This window comes from Electrophorus electricus, chromosome 16 (assembly GCF_041902795.1).
Source record: "Electrophorus electricus isolate QZ-2024a chromosome 16, ASM4190279v1, whole genome shotgun sequence".
In the NCBI taxonomy this organism is placed as follows: domain Eukaryota; kingdom Metazoa; phylum Chordata; class Actinopteri; order Gymnotiformes; family Gymnotidae; genus Electrophorus; species Electrophorus electricus.
In genome coordinates, this window is record NC_137512.1 from 18800597 (window position 1) to 18816679 (window position 16083).

At 41.3% G+C, this 16083-nt stretch overlaps 2 protein-coding genes across 3 annotated transcripts; both read left to right on the forward strand.

Annotated features, from left to right (window-relative positions):
* Window positions 1-306: 306 nt before the first annotated feature.
* top6bl (TOP6B like initiator of meiotic double strand breaks) lies at window positions 307-4121 on the forward strand. Its single transcript, XM_081698634.1, is given in 12 exon segments — window positions 307-383; window positions 483-557; window positions 704-759; window positions 857-919; window positions 1115-1310; window positions 1671-1818; window positions 2124-2306; window positions 2628-2756; window positions 2910-3013; window positions 3121-3205; window positions 3529-3842; window positions 4004-4121. Coding segments are annotated over 12 exon segments (1452 nt in total). The 5' UTR covers window positions 307-335; the 3' UTR covers window positions 4055-4121.
* Window positions 4122-4663: 542 nt separating this feature from the next.
* On the forward strand, window positions 4664-14294 carry slc30a9 (solute carrier family 30 member 9). Of its 2 annotated transcripts, XM_081699284.1 has the most exons (20): window positions 4664-4788; window positions 5880-6026; window positions 6273-6470; window positions 6577-6594; window positions 6703-6750; window positions 6854-6953; window positions 7215-7307; window positions 7428-7510; window positions 7773-7831; window positions 8275-8342; window positions 8873-8975; window positions 9167-9222; window positions 9346-9481; window positions 9570-9609; window positions 9714-9785; window positions 10051-10158; window positions 10293-10458; window positions 10672-10801; window positions 11051-11164; window positions 11760-14294. In XM_081699284.1, the coding sequence occupies exons 2-20, from the start codon at window positions 5918-5920 to the stop codon at window positions 11802-11804; spliced, it is 1746 nt and encodes a 581-aa protein (XP_081555410.1). In that variant the 5' UTR covers window positions 4664-4788; window positions 5880-5917; the 3' UTR covers window positions 11805-14294. The 2 variants fall into 2 exon arrangements, with proteins under 2 accessions (XP_081555410.1, XP_026878538.3); XM_027022737.3 differs by lacking the exon at window positions 6577-6594.
* The last annotated feature ends 1789 nt before the right edge of the window (window positions 14295-16083 follow it).

The following is a 16083-nucleotide window of genomic DNA, read 5'->3' on the forward strand; positions in this document are numbered from 1 at the left end:
GACGAACCTGCACAGGTACGAAGACGTGAGAAAGACAGTTCCTTATTTAATTACTTTTTTTAGATTGTGAATTTTCTTTTGCTTGTTCACAGTGGCAGCTGCTGGTCCTTGGTGTTTCAGAATGTCAGAGGAACATGTTCAGAATGGCAGGTTTTTCTCAGGCTTAGCCACTGATTTTTCTTGAATAGTTGCATAATACAGAATGACCCATTCTGAAACTAGACTATCGTAATATTTATTGTTTTTTGTTTGTTTGTTTGCCTCTGTTAGAGGCTACAGTGAGACTTTCTTCCAGTATCTGTTTTTGTGACTGCCCTTGTGAAGAAGACCTTCAAATGTTTTCCAAAAACTTTGGGTCTTTACATTTTGTCTGTTCATTCCAGGTTTGTATGTCTAGTTACCAATCAGCACAAAAAGGTATTTTAGACCAGCATGTGTCTGTGTGATGTAGATCCATCACACCTCTATTTGGTCTCTTATAGGACGATGAGGACAGCCAAGAAATGAAGGCTTATACTGAAAACTTTCTTCAAAAACTCAGTCTTGTTAATGCTAAGGTAAGGCCAGGGACTGTGGCAAACCTAAATATAGTTCTAACATGACGTCTGGCTAACCACACTCGGCTAACTCCAGCTCAGGGTAAAGTATTGTGTACGTAAGATTGGAAACTCACTTTCAATCATTATTTATTTGTCTAATATAGGTGACAATTATCTTCAGAGTCAGGGATAAAGAACACTCCCACAACCAAGTATTCAGGTGAAATAGAATGGTAATCAGTTTTAGTTAAGCATACTTACTGTCCCATAGTTTCTACTGCTACAAGTTAATTATCAATATTGCTTTTTTCTTGTAGAGCCAAGAATAGACTTTCAATTATGGATCATTCCATTTCCACGGACAGTGCATTATTTGTCCAGTTAGTCTCTTTATTCCTGTAAAACCTGCATGGCATAGTTTGTGACTTTTTTTCACCTAATTCCGTTTTCACTTGATTTACTGATAAAGTAATATTCCACATAGTATAAAAGAAAATCACAAAATCAGGCTATTAAAAATGTATTTAACTAAAAACACCCAAGAGTAATCTCTGCATTTGATGCTTTTTCTGAAGGAGTCCATTCTCTGTGGCGCACCTCCCTACATGTACCAGAATGCACCCATTTTTGGGGGAGAGGCTTGCTCTCATGCTGCCATCTGAAGTTGTGGAGGCAGGGTTGTGTGGAGAGGTAAGCATGGCTAGCTTTGCCATGCTCGGGCCATGCATGGACCAGTACCCTAACTGGCCAACTCGCCTCTCACATATACATATATCCTTTATAATGTAAGGATAGTCATTGGCAATGTATGTGTATTTTGTGAAGATACAACGGATCCCTCAGTTTAGTGCAGTGCATCATTCATCGCCTTTGTTCATTACATTGTCCTAAAGAGCAAAGAGTGTAACAACAGCCTTTTTAATTTAACATGAATGAATTGTGGCATGCAGTGTCTTATATAACATGAGGATAGCAATTTTCCTCTCTACTACATTATCATACAGTATGATATGAATACAGTATTGGTGAGATCAGTTTACTTCATAATGAGTAATAATTATGTGTTCTTAATGAACAAATTAACTTGTTTTCCTCGATTTATGAGTAATTTTTCCTTAACATCTGTGCCACGTGTTGGTGTACAGTCCTAGTGGCATTCCTCTGAAGCGAGGAGAGGGACAGCTCCAACTGAGCTATCTCCACAGCTTGGCAGACTCTTTGGCCTGGGCAGAGCTTGGGCTGGCTGGAGTCCGCCACACAGATACACAGAGCGCTCAGGGTGAGATACAAGTAGGGCTCAATTTGAGGTTGTATGTGAGGGGTTATCTCCCTTTGTTAATCTGTTATCTCCATTTTCATCCCCTTTTGGTCAGTTTTGTTAAAGGATGTGTAATGTGACATCAATGAGGTCTATCAATATTTAGATTCTTTCTATAAATGAAACAGATTTTATGCTGCTATAATCTTTAAGGTGGTTAGCAGTTCAAGATGGCACAAAGCCATGCCAACAGCTCTCACTTCTTTAGTTATCCTTTTATTATTTGTTCGTCTTGTTCAGAGTTTGCAGCTATTTTGTCCATCCAGGATCCCTGTCTGGTGAGGTCGTGTTTTCTGTAGATGATGAGCACAGTCAGGAAACTCAGCTGTGGAGGAGCAGTGCTGTAAATCAGGTCACGGAGCCTGAGTGTACTGTGGAGCAGATGGTCATGCTTTTCCTTCTCATCAAGTACAGAGACCCCTTCCACTCCCAGCTCTCTGATGTTATTGGTATGAGTTATCCCATTATTCCCTTGTCAGTTAGATCAGTGAATCCTGCTGCATTACCCAGGTAGGCCCAGTCATCCTGCATTTGTATTGATTCCAGGGGATAGGTAATGTCCGTAGTTTACCAGAAGTTGATTTCTAAGTTTTAGTGTAATTTAGGGAAAAACGAAAAATGTTTGACCAGTTCTAAAGGATTTCACACTTAATGTGTTCATGAAATCTGGACCTTAATATGTGTTAAAAATATGCTGTTGTAAAATTGCTATTACATTTCTGTTCAGTTGTTGTAACTACTGCCTGTTTTGTCTTTTATATTATATTAAGTAAGTGAAGAAATTTTAGAGAGATGCTTTGACAAGATGCTTTGGTACAATGATGAGAAAGTAAGATCAGCCCTGCAGTCATTACTCAAAAGTACCCTCAGGGGATTTCTAAAAAGAAAAAAGGCAAGATGTTTTAACACGATTCATTACATTTAACTCGTTTTAATACAATTTTGTACATTTACATGTTCTCATGACCAATGCATTATTACTGTAGCTGTATTTCTCTCCCTCGTGTTTGTGGGTGTGCCTGCATGTCTGACTGTGTGGGTCTAGTCCCAAGAGAAGCTTCAATCTGCCATGTCCGTGATTCTGAGCTCTATCAAGAGTATTGTGAGCAGCAGTAGCAGTGTAGATTTTCGCACTGCCTGTCTGAATAGCATGAAGGTATTTCACATTGCTGTTTAAATCAATAAGGTGAATTGAACATGACCAGTTTGTGCATGTTTGTGCATGTGTCTTTCCAAAACATTTGCGTATGTGTTTGTGTTTAGGTGCAGACCAGCTATGACCTGTCTTTCCCCTTGCACCAAAAACTTCAGAGAGTCATAACTGGGCGGTTTGTTTCTCTGCGCAGATGTACTACTAAAAAGGTTTTTTTGCTGACTAACCATAGTACTTGTGTGAATTGTTTGTGTTAGAAAATGCAGGAAGCTATGTCCCAGTCAAAATTGCCATTTGCAGAATATGCATATATAATTTGTGTTTGCATGTTTTGTGATTTGTTTCTGCAAGGCTTTAGAGACAATTATGTCTGAGTGGAACAGCAGTGAAGACTTGGAAGATGGCAAGTGCTACTTCCCCTGCACTCATGTATGGTCTGATGGTAGTGCTCACTAATTTAACATGGCTTGTATTTTGTTTTACAGTAGCAGTGCATTTGACTGTTGCCCCACTGTAATTATTCATCATGTTCACCACTGCTTATTACTCTTCTAAAGAATTATCATGCACTTTGTCTGTATGTGGCTATCTAGGATTGCCTGGCAAGAGAGCTCATAGAGAAATGGAGCAGGCTCTGTCAGGCTCCAAGAGACAATGTTCAGAGTTTTTCACTTGGGAATTAGAAGCCTTTGAGAGCAGCACATGGGAGTCTCTGGACAGCCAGATGATCCCCCCACCCTGTTCACAGGGATCCCAGAGGCAGTTTGTCGAAACAGGCTTGGCAGAGTCACCAACCCCTTCCCTAATCACTACTGAGCAAAAACAACAACAGGTGAAGAGCCATTTATGATTATGATGTATGGCAGTCACATTCACTGAAACTAAAGCTAAGGATATCATCTATTATGCTCTTACTATCAATATTTTATTCTAAGTGACCGGCATATGTTGGTTATGCACTGAGCTATTGTATGACGCGCTGTGTTTGTTTAGGTTGACAGAGAATGGCTTCAAGAGCTTGAAAATCTGGCTGAGTGGGATTAAAACTAGTAGAAGTGAGGATTTGTCAGTTACCAACATTGTTTATTCACTAAACACATTTCTGTTAGTACAAAATGTTTTACTGGTCCTATTATTAGATAATGTAGTTTGTTTTGTGGTTGTTTGTTGTTTTTGTTTGTTTGTTTTCTGACATTTTGTGTTCTCACTAAGTGAACTAGTTAACTTTTATAAGTTTAGTAATGATTTAGCTGAATGCATTAAGAATAAACATAAAGCTTTCAGGTAACATGTTTACTTTATTCTGTATAAAAGCCTTGTGAAATCATCGGTTGATTTAACTAATAATTTATTTAAGAACAAGAATCTTCTCGTGACATTGGTTGCAAGTTGTCTCACTAGGGATTTCTGTGGACATGAGACATACTAAGCCACTTGGAACAGTAAAAAGTGCTCTTACTCTTGGTGAGCTTTCATCTTAAATGTACCTGTTTGAGGACTTAAGATACTAAATACGATATTGGATTTGGTTTTTGACGTGGATTGAAAGTCTGGGCGGTGCAGCCTTAAATTAATCAGGAGTTAACATGGGACTTAGATTTAGCTACAGTGAAAAGGGAAGCAGAAACCTGGTGACTTAATTCCCCAGTCTCGCGAGATTTGAGTCACTTGTACCTTGGATGTTTTCATGGAGTTGAGTGTGGTCGGAATGTGTGCGAGCTGATTGTCAGATGTAGGAGATGGATTAAGATGTGCGGATGAAAAACTATTGCATAAAGGTAAACACCAAGAGAACTGGGCTAGGGTAACATCTTTGCTAGATCCATTTTCTTATGCGACTATGAAATTATTTATATCTTAGCTACACAAGTGTTGGGTTACATACAGCTAAGGTTAGGATGGCCAGGCATATAGCTAAGATAGCTAAGATAGCTGACTATATCAATGGCATGTTATCAGTACAGTTATCCAGTCACTAGGTGGCACGTCTAACACATTGTTGATTTTCATCATTTAAACAATTCACCAAATGTATTTCTCATTCACTAGATATAGCTAGCTACGCTACCCTAGCTTGCTAGCTAGCTGACTAAGTGCAGCTAACGTTAACGCTACCACAGTATCGGAGACCTGATAGCAGTTTTGATGCTTCAGTATCCGGCTTCGTTATAACTGCAGCTGCGACAGTCACTAATTTGAATGCTTAAGCTTTAGCTAATGTACGGCTAGCACTTTCTTGCAGTCCCTTTCTAGTTCCAGTTTTGGTTTTGGTTCCAACTAGGCCACCTAAGCAAGCTCAGCTAACTAGCTCCAAAGACAATTACATGTCTGATTTGTAATGTATTGTGTAGTAACTGAGCGGCGTTAAACTGCCTTGCGAAGACAGTTAATTATATTAACGAACCTTTTCTAATTACAGTCTACATGTAGTCTACGTCTGTGTTAGCTAGCTCGCTCCTGTGTAGGTCTTGTTTGGTAAGTGTAATAAAAACCTGCCGTCAAAGTAAGAAGTAAGCAGTTAATAAAGCGTGTTATGAGTATAAGTCTTTAATTTGTAGGTTCATGCTTAGTCATTTCATTGTCGCTGACTGCCCGTATCAGAAAACGCCTTTCACCTTTTCAAAATGTCTTAAACGGTTAGGCACACAATTTCCGCGATTTTGGAAACACTTGCTGGCTAATTTATCATCTAAATTGGCCTGCAGTTCACTGCACACCACTACAAGCATACAATGCTATTTTTTCGTACCCTGTAGTGTCACTGTAACACTTGGCTGGTATGTTTCGTGACAGTGACAAGCATCTTACAAACCCCCTTATTCACACTGCATTGTCTGTTCTACATAAAGAACCTAATGTGATTCCACAGGATTGGTCATCGCTCTCCCAGCCTTTGCCACCTCGAGCATGTTCCCCTGCCTGGCACACAGATCATGGCAGGTCTTCTGCAGGCTCTATTTGCAAAAGCAGGCCCATCTGTCTCAATTACCACTCAAAGTAACACGGCCATGCCATGGTAAGTTGCTAGAGTCTGCTAGCATTTAATCTATAGGCCTGACACCGGAGCCTATCCGGATTATTTTCAAAATGGTTTTATCATTTAAAATAATCTGGATACATGACTGTTGTGCGATAAGTTTGGATGGTAATCGCATACTAACAGAAATATTTGCATGCTACATAAGGCTTTTGAAACAAGCAGATATGCTTGTGGTACTGCTGTTTGTATTTGAATTCAGAACATTTGGCTGTCTGTGTGCAGGATGGCGATATGGGGGTAAGAGCCACAGCCTGTGGTTGTGTTTCCCTGACCACCGAGGTACCTCTTTCACATGGGCACGGGTTCATTACTATTCCGCTGATGGCAGCAATAAAGGTGGACCGGCACGACTACCAGGCCCTGATGGGACTAGCCCCCCTGACAGAGTGTTCACTGCCCAGGCTTCCAAAGAGCCATCTGGTAATTGCATTATTGGTCTTTGTCTTGGACAAAACCCATTGGCCACTCAGTTTTTTATCAAGTTTTTGGTTCCTTTTAAAGATTATTCCCCCCTCCCCCCCTTTAGCTGCTGCCAATCTCTCTGGTTAGTAATTCCTCTTGACTTGTATAGTCATGTAGCTAAAATCAAACTACACCAAGCTAAACTTTAATTTCTGTTTAATTCATGTTGTTTCTTTTATTGTGTTTCAAGATCCCAAATATCAGGCTCTGGCAAAAGTAGAGGCTATTCAAGTGAAAGGTAATGTTTGCCTCCAGCCATGCCTGGGCTGTCACACCCTGCCTGTTGGTGTGGTCTGCGTGCTGGGCTGGTGGGGTGACCCTGTTTCTTCTGGTGTTTTCAGTCAGGGCAGTGCTGAAGAAGAGAGAATACGGATCCAGATACACCCAGAACAACTTCATCACTGCGGTCAGAGCCATGAACGAGTTTTGCCTCAAACTTAGGTAAGTGTTATTTAGGTGGATGCAGTAATTGGTTTAGCACAAAACTGAGTAGTATTAGAGAGCTGTGTAACCTGCCAAGGTGCAGCAAAAGTTTTATTTATTTATTTATTATTTTATTTTCATTTTTTTCCCCTCATGTGCTGACGTGTTACTTATTTGTGCGTGTTTGCACACTTACATCTTTTATGACTTTCTCATGTGCTTCCTTGGAAATTGGACCCTAGTCGGACCTGTGTGTGTGTGCGCGCGTGCGTGTTTCAGTGACCTGGAGCAGCTGAGGAAGATCCGTCGACGTAGCCCTCATGATGACACAGAGGCTTTCACAGTCTTTCTACGCTCAGACGTCGAGGCCAAGTATGCACTCCCCACTAAACCATACCGCTCTATTTTAGTCCCTGCACGTTACTCTATGTTCAGTCTGTATTTCACAGCTTTCTGAGGTTAGTGGAGACTGTTTCTGCTTGTGGCTGATAGGGCCCTGGATGTGTGGGGCAGCATGGAAGCACTTGCACGAGAGAGGAAACACAGAAAAGAGGAGGAGATGGAGTACAAGGAAAGTAAGTGGCCGCTAAATGTTCTTGGTGCCCTCCAGCTGATTGACCGATATGTTGTTACTGTGAGCGAGTGAAGAATTTGTTTCCAGTCTTCAAATATTGCTAACACTACCATGTTTAGGGTGTAAAAATCTGTGAAGCATTTCTCTAGACATATTTAAAAGGTGTTTTTAATCAAAATGGAACATATTATCAAAGTACATCTTGGATTTAAAACTGTTGTTTCTCCTAAAAATGTCTCTTGTTCCTTTTCTCTTTCCTTTAGATCTATTCCGAAATCAGCAATTGTTGAAGGAATACAAAGACTTCTGGGGAAACACAAAGGTGAGTGTAAATGTTTGTTTATTTTTACATATTTGCTCCCCAGAAGTCATGTCCTTATGTTAAATTTTCAGAAAACATGCACAAATCTGAGGCGAAGGAAATTCTGATAATACTGACAGATTATTTGGCAGTAGGTTTACATAGGCTAGCCATTTACAGGGTAATATTACACTAAAGTCTGTCAGAGAATTCGTTTCCTCTGCTTCTTGGTAAGGAGGAAATTAACTTTCTTCTAGAGCATTCATTGCCCTTCTTTAATGTTTCTCACATGTGCTTTAGTCTCGCAGACAAGTGTGACATGCCTCCTTTAAATCACGTGTACAGTGCGCCCGTGCAAGCACTGCTCATTGCATGCAGGAATGACCTGAGCTGTTATGATTAGCGAAGCTTTAATCCAGTTTGCTGTCAAGTGAGTGATTTAATGTTTGTTCCTTTTCTCACAGCCTCGGTCAGGCAAGAGGACAACTTTCCTCCAGGGGCCAGGAAAGGTGGTGATGGTAGCTATATGCATGTAAGTTTCTTTCACTTCTTATTTCTCCCCTACAGCAAGCCAGTGAGATCACTGCAGTTAATACTGAAAATGTAATCCCGTTCTGTAGAGTTCTATAGCTAGGGCACATTCCTTATCGAGGACTATAAATGCTCCGTGCAGGTTGGAATGGCATGGCATGGCATAACCAGACTGAGTGGCTGTACTGTTTCTTTATTAGGTTAAAGGGAAATTAAGTTATAAAGCATGTGTTCTGCATTAACATCAGGGACCCACCAGGCCTGTTTTTTTGTGAAATGCATCTGTTCCAACAGACCCAAAGAAACCAGGCTCTGATTGTTACCAGGCTTGTTACTACACAGCAATACATAATACATGCCAAAGTGTTCTGCAGTGAAGACAGACTTTCTGGTTTTTGAACACAGAGGAAGAATCCTATCTTGTAATATTAGCTGTGTTAGGTCTTTGCTGCTGCTGCTGCATTGATATGTGATGTTAATTGGAATATTTGGGGGGATTTTTGATTTACTCATTCTATTATTGATCTTCAGAAATGGGCTGAATTTCTTCTTCAAACTCCTGGCATGGGTTCACACTGGATCAGCCAGCATGTTCTCAGAGGCAATCCACTCCCTGGCTGATACAGCTAACCAGGTTATTCACTTATTCACTGCCTTTGTATCTTTTCTCTCTGTATATTTTTGTCTCGCTTTCATAGTTGTTAGGAGTGCCGTCCCATTTAAAGCAATATTGATATTAATCCCAGTTAATGCAATATCTAACTCCAGTACTAGAGTTTTGGGAATTCATTGTCATGTCTTTGTTGGCCTCTCTCCACCCCGCAGGCTCTGCTTGCCCTGGGCATCATCCAGTCTGTGCGTAACCCAGACCCCATCCACCCGTAAGTCACTTCAGTGCTCTTACATACTCTTGAAGACCATCCATGGCCCGGAAACTATAATAGTAGGTTTTGCCATATCAGAGAAGAGTTACTTAGGTCCTTGTTTTTCCCTCTGGCTCAAAGGTACGGCTTCACCAACATGCGCTACATCTCCTCCCTTATCAGCGGAGTGGGCATTTTCATGATGGGTGCCGGCCTGTCTTGGTACCATGGCATTATTGGACTTTTGCACCCTCATCCAATCGAGTCACTGATCTGGGTCAGTGACAGCCCATTTACACATACATGTACAGAAGAATGTAAAAGTTACCACTGCATTCTGACTTATATTTGTACTTGTGTTACAGGCCTACTGTATTTTGGCTGGATCTCTGGTTTCTGAAGGAGGTAATGACTCGTCTTTTTACATGTCATGTCTGGCAAGGTTGCTTTGAAACCCTCTGTCGGGAAAAAGTTTAATTTTTACGTTCTTATGTGGCTCCTTCTTACAGCAACACTGCTGGTGGCCATTAACGAAATCAAGAAGAGCGCTCACAAGCAAGGAGCATCTTTTTACGATTATGGTACAAATTAGAGTCAATTAATCAATTCCAAAGTTAGGTTTTAGATGTGAAGCTCCTCGTGGATTTGGATTGTCACTAACTCGCTTATTGTTGGCAAGCTGTAAATTGTGACACTAGTGGGGAAAAATACAACAGCGGTACCATGTCTCAGTGATGTTTCGCATCAGTGACACTGTGTGTCCTTGTTAAACATGGAATTTAATTATATATTTGAATCAGCATGTTATTTATAGATCTGTGCTGAACGTGTGTGTGTTTGTTTCAGTAATGCAGAGCCGAGACCCCAGCACCAATGTGGTCCTGCTGGAGGATGCTGCAGCTGTTCTGGGCGTGGTCCTGGCTGCTGGCTGTATGGGCTTGACCTCGCTCACAGGTCCATCACACTCATCACACATCCGCTCTTGCTGTACACATCCTCTCCTCCTGAGGTCAAATGAGCTGCATGTGCAAATATAAAAGGCGCAAGAGCGCGCGTGGCAGAGAGTGACACTCCTCCCGACCTCTCAGGAAACCCGTACTACGACAGCCTGGGCTCTCTGGGCGTGGGCACGCTGCTGGGCACTGTCTCTGCTTTCCTCATCTACACCAACACACAGGCTCTGCTGGGTCGATCCATCCAGGCTGAGCACATGCAGAAGCTGACTGAGTTTCTGGAGAGTGACCCTGCCGTGAGGTGAGCTGCCTTCCACCCACAGCGTGAGCCATGCACTGGGCATCCCGGCCTGTTCCTTCATCCATAAGTTTAGCCTACTCAATGACTAAAATGCTTTGTCAGTGGAGCTTTTGCACATAAAAGCCAGTGTAGTCGAGAAGACCAGGCCTACGTCTGTGGCGGACTTATGTGGAGATGATGCGTGCGTGCATGCGTGCGTGTGTCCGTCCTCAGGGCAATTCACGACGTGAAGGCCACAGATATGGGACTGAGTAAGGTGCGATTCAAGGCAGAGGTGGACTTTGACGGGAGGGTGGTGACGCGCTCGTACCTGGAAAAGCAAGACATTGAGCAGATCCTCACTGTACGTACAGAGCAATACAATTGGCTAATGTGTCATATTTGCCAAGTTCTTGGCTATAAGCAGCACACACACCAGATTTTTGGTGCCACCTGTGTTTGTGGTGATATATTCTTAATTCAAACTAATTATTTCTCGAGTGATGTCAGGGTTTATTGAAATGTTTTGTCTCCATTTAAATTAAATGGATGTTGAACTGTGTAAATAGCAAAGCAGTCATATGGTGTTTTTGTGTGTGTTTCTGCACTGTAGGAGATTCAGCAGGTGAAGACTCCAGAGGAGCTGGAGGCCTTTATGTTGAAGCATGGGGAGAACATTATAGACACCCTGGGAGCAGAGGTGGACCGCCTGGAGAAAGAGCTTAAGGTATAAGAGTCTCTCTCTCACTCACTCCCTCACTCACTTGCACGCGCGCAAGATAATAAATTGACACTGTACACTGAACTTACTGAAAAGTCTGTTGGAGAACCACATACTTCTACACGGAGCCTCCGTGTTGGCATTCCTTCTCTCATGTGGAAGTTAAACCTGTGCTTGTCAAAGTAGGCTGAGCTCTACATACAGCGCACAGCACACTCACAAACACATACAGACAGAGCAGGTAGGGTCTGCTGTGCCATTTAGCCTTTTCAAATGTACAGAGAAATGCCTACCTCTGTGTTGTAGTTTGACTGAGAGGCCAATGAAGCATAATGTTTTGTAGTGTTTACTGGTATAAATGCCTTTTTTATTGTACTTGACGGGAATGCATCCAGAATTAACACCACTATGTGTTACTGAAGAATTGTGTGCAAAAATCATTAAGCAGTACATGTGGCTGTGCCCCCAATCCTCTCCCAGGGCTTAATTCTGTAAAAGTATGTATATGGCTGCAGTGTTATGAGTATGATTTAATTAGACCTCCAAGGCTGCTAATGCTGAAAGTTCTTACGTTTGACACGGTCTCACTTTCTAAAACCAGCAACGCAATCCAGAGGTGCGGCACGTGGATCTGGAGATCCTCTGAGGCAGTGAACCTGGCTCTGGGCAGGGGGCGAGGGGGCAGGGGGGGTAGTTCAGGAAGCAGAGCCAGCATGAACACGGCACTGAAGGAGGCGCAGATGATCTGGCCCTGGAGCAGCCAGTTCAGACCCACCCAGACGAAGTCGTACCCAGGAGCAGCCCAGTGTCTTCCGAGCACTCCCCAGAGCATCGTTTCAGTCTGTTTCGTAAGCCTACGATGCAGAAACTGTACATCATCATCCGCTGGATGCAAAACAGTCATACGTGAAATATGGTGGTCTGTTCTGAGCTTTATCAGTGAGCCAGTGCTCACAAACTAGGCTCACAAACTAGGCTCACATGTACACTAGTGCTGATGTAAAATCAGCTCTTTCATGTCTATTTATATAGTGTTTAGTAAGGTGTGAATTGCAAAAGCTCATCCTTAAACATTTCACTAAGATGATACATGGCTAGATTTATTTAATTCTTAAATCAGAAATAAAAACCTATTATCCTATTGGCTATCCTTACCTTCTGGGTGAGGTTCTCTGAGAAAACGCCTTCTGTAATATTCACCTCATGAGCATCTGCAAACACTTTCTTATAATGTACTTGGTGAATCACTAAATGAAGCAAATAATTGTCTTGGTAATAATGAGAGTCCTGCCTTTTGACCAGTAAAGGATCAGTTTCTCAAATTGGTTGCTCTCCAAGCAAAAGTTCTTTATTCCAGAAGTGTCCAGTTCACTATGCAGACTGATACAGAGTGCAAGGATGAGTATTTTGCACCTACATGGCACAAAATATTTGAAGACTTAGGGAAGAAATGTTTGTCTTTTTGAAAGCATATGCTTTTATAGTGTGTGTGTGTGTGTGTGTGTGTCGATAGATAGATAGATAATTGCACATTTTTCTTCAAGAGCTCATGAGAATTATCTGACGATAGTTGTGTTATGCTGTCTCAATGAAAGAGGTGTACCGATTCATTTATTGGTCACGGTTATTAATTTTATGAAGATAAAAGGCATGTGCTGGTAGTTTCATGAAAGAGGTATGATTAGTTTTTGGCTACTGAACTCATTGGATATATTAAGACAAGTATTGTGAGATGAGATTAGAACAGGGGTGTCAGTGTCTGTTCTGGAGGGCTAGAGTCCAGCAAAGTGTAGCAATTGCTTTGCTCAGACACCTACTAAACTTGGCAATTGATTAATGAGTTGAATCAGATGTGTTTAATTAATATCAGTTAATGTAGTACTATGACGTTAAGCCCTGCTATTAGAGGGCCAGAGCACTGTGCTTTGGTGATTGACCTGCTTAAACACACCTGAGTCAACTCATCAATGAATTGCCAGGTTTAGTAGGTGTGTCTGAGCAGAGCAATCGCTAAACTTTGCTGAACTCCAGCCCTCCTGGACCAGACATTGACACCCCTTGATCAGAATGTACTGCAAGCTGCTTTCAATCACTTATTATTATTATTATTATTATTATTATTATTATTATTATTATTATTATTATTAAACATTTCTCACAGGTGTCCATTTCATTTGCAGTTTATCATGTCATTTTGACTGCTGATCTAAATTCACCCTTCTGCTCAACTCTTCCCCTTATCAACATCAGTCATCACATGAAATATGAAAGTCAGAGCTGAGCCTAGCACAGCACTCTTAAGGTTCATGTTTTGATGCATACAGTATTTAGGTACACACTAAATCATAATGCAACTGACAAGGTGCCAAAAGGTCTTGAATCAAAATCTGCAATAAAATGTCTATGGAGACAATCCTGAGATCTCAACACAGATGTCAGTTAAAGTAGCATCAGTGTACGCTGCACAACTGATGGGGTGGTCTTTTGTTATCATGTTCAGAACATGCCGATTTGGCACCCTCTCCTCATCCTGCTAACAACATTAACATGGTGCTAACAATTTCTCTTGTGGGTATACATTAAAAGTGCCATTGATCGTGTTCTGTTTGCGGCCATGGTGTGTATGAACAAAGCAGCTTGTTTATCAATTAACAGCCAAGTCCAAAGCAGCTGTGTCTCTCCATTGTAAATGATCGGGTTACGGAAATGACTGCGCTTTTCAAATTGTGTTATGTGGCAGTGCTTACATAAACGTCAGAAAAAGAACCCCCAGGAGCAAATGAGTTTTTCATCTGTACCTATTACTCTTGTTTTGGTTAATTGAAAAGGTGCTCTCGCGTTACCTTGTTGTCTCCCATGCTGCTGTGAAGTCAAATGCTCCAGCTGTGCTTAGTACTAGATGATGCATCTGTAGAACTACATGTTCCTCCCTATTGACTCCGTGTTATATTTTCCAGACAAATAAGTTTGAACTAATACGCCTGTAAGCTTAGTTTAAATGCTTACTCGGTGGAAGCTGACGGCTGGTTATCCTAAAGGTTCTTTGTAAATGTTGATCAAATCTCACAATGCATTTTGGATAGATTAATGGCTCTCTAAAAGAAGCGTAATAAAATTAAGTTTATTTATTGAATCATATACAGCACCTAACTCATTTTTAACATCTTTCCCTGTTATTTTGTGCTAAGCATTTACATTTGTTTACATTTCTTTTTCGTCATCGCAAACGTTATTGTAGCTGTATTTTGAGACCGTGCTGGAACAGAAATCATTGGTCAGCTGAATCATCAATTGCTGTTACTTACATTTGGATTGGCTCAGATATCTTTCCGTTAAAAAAAATACCATGGGAGCTCCAACCCTACATCAAGAAATCCATGGTTTCCTCAAATGGCACCGTATTTCATGAGCTCGGGGAGACTACATAAGCTAGAGAAAATGAAATCTTAAACTAAAGGTTTTGGGGTTTTTTTTAGTTTGTCGGAGAATGGCATACATTTTACAGCCATCCTTTATCCAATTCCCTAAAGGAATATATTTATTTAAAAAATAATGGAGTGCGATTAATGAATCGGGGGACATCATCAATATGTCGCGCGTTTTAAGCGCCCCAGAAGAGTGGCGGTCACCATGAAGGTAACCAGCACGCCGGATCCACTGCAGCGTTTGGCCGTCTGTGTCCTCCCACGACAACGGAGATGATAAGATGCTTCTTTCAAGTCGAGAGATATAAATCAGGTTATTTTAAATGAAATGTTTTACATTGTCCTGAGAGCTTGTGAAGATGAATGTGTATACCCTATTCTCTCATCACAATAAAACTGGGGTATTTTTCGATTTGCTTTTGCTACATACATTATTGCTATTTATATGTGTTATAAATTATTTTACGAAAGTGCGATTATTTTTGTTCCATATATTTGTAAAAATGTGATAAATGGCAGACATGACCGGGTCAATGTGAAGCGACCCAAGAACCGAGGAAAAATAGCTTTAGTCTGTTATTGAAATCCATTGTCTTCTGCCTGCATGTTTAAAATATATCTGACTGAACGTAGCTGATATTTATGTACAGTTTCTCTGTTGTTAACCTTTATATTATTATCCTTGCTAACACACCAGTGGGGGCGCAGCTGACCGTGACTTGATTGCCTTACGCTCATATATCGTTATTCATTGGAAGCTCGTTTTATGTGATAGCTGTGTGTGTGTGTGAGAGAGGGAGAGAACGACACTGAGTATCTCGTAACAAGAAATCTGTCAAGGGGTGAGTATATTAGATAGCAAGTGAACAGTTCTTGAAGTTGATGTGTTTGTAGCACCAAAAAAAAAAAAAGGGATCTGAAAGACTTTGACAACAGTCAAATTGTGATGGCTAGATGATAGGGTCAGTATATCTCCAAAACAGTAGTTCTTGTGGATGTTCCTGGAATACAGCGGTAAATACCTACCAAAAGTGATATGAGGAAGGACAACCAGTGAACCAGTGAAAGGGTCATGGATGCTCAAGGCTCACTGGGTGCCAAACCCTAGTCTGTCTGGTGAAGTCCCACAGGAGAGCTACTGTAACATACATTTCTGAAAAAGTTAATTGTGGCTATGACAGAAAGGTGTCAGAACACACAGTGCATCACAGCTTTCTGTGTATTGGGCTGCCCATGTTGCAAATCATAGAATTTAAAGGATCTGCTGCTAAGCTCTTGTGGAGTCCATGCCTAAATGGCTCAGAACTGTTTTGGTGTCATGAGAGGGAAATGCACAATATTAGGCAGGTGGTTTTAATGTTATGGCTGATCAATATATATACACACCAAGTATTGTTTTTCAAGAAAATGAGCTTTCTCCGATGTGCTTCCTGCTCTGTGCTTTGAGCCTCTTTACAATGCTGCCTTGTAGAATCAGAATCAAGCAGCATTGTACAGGGC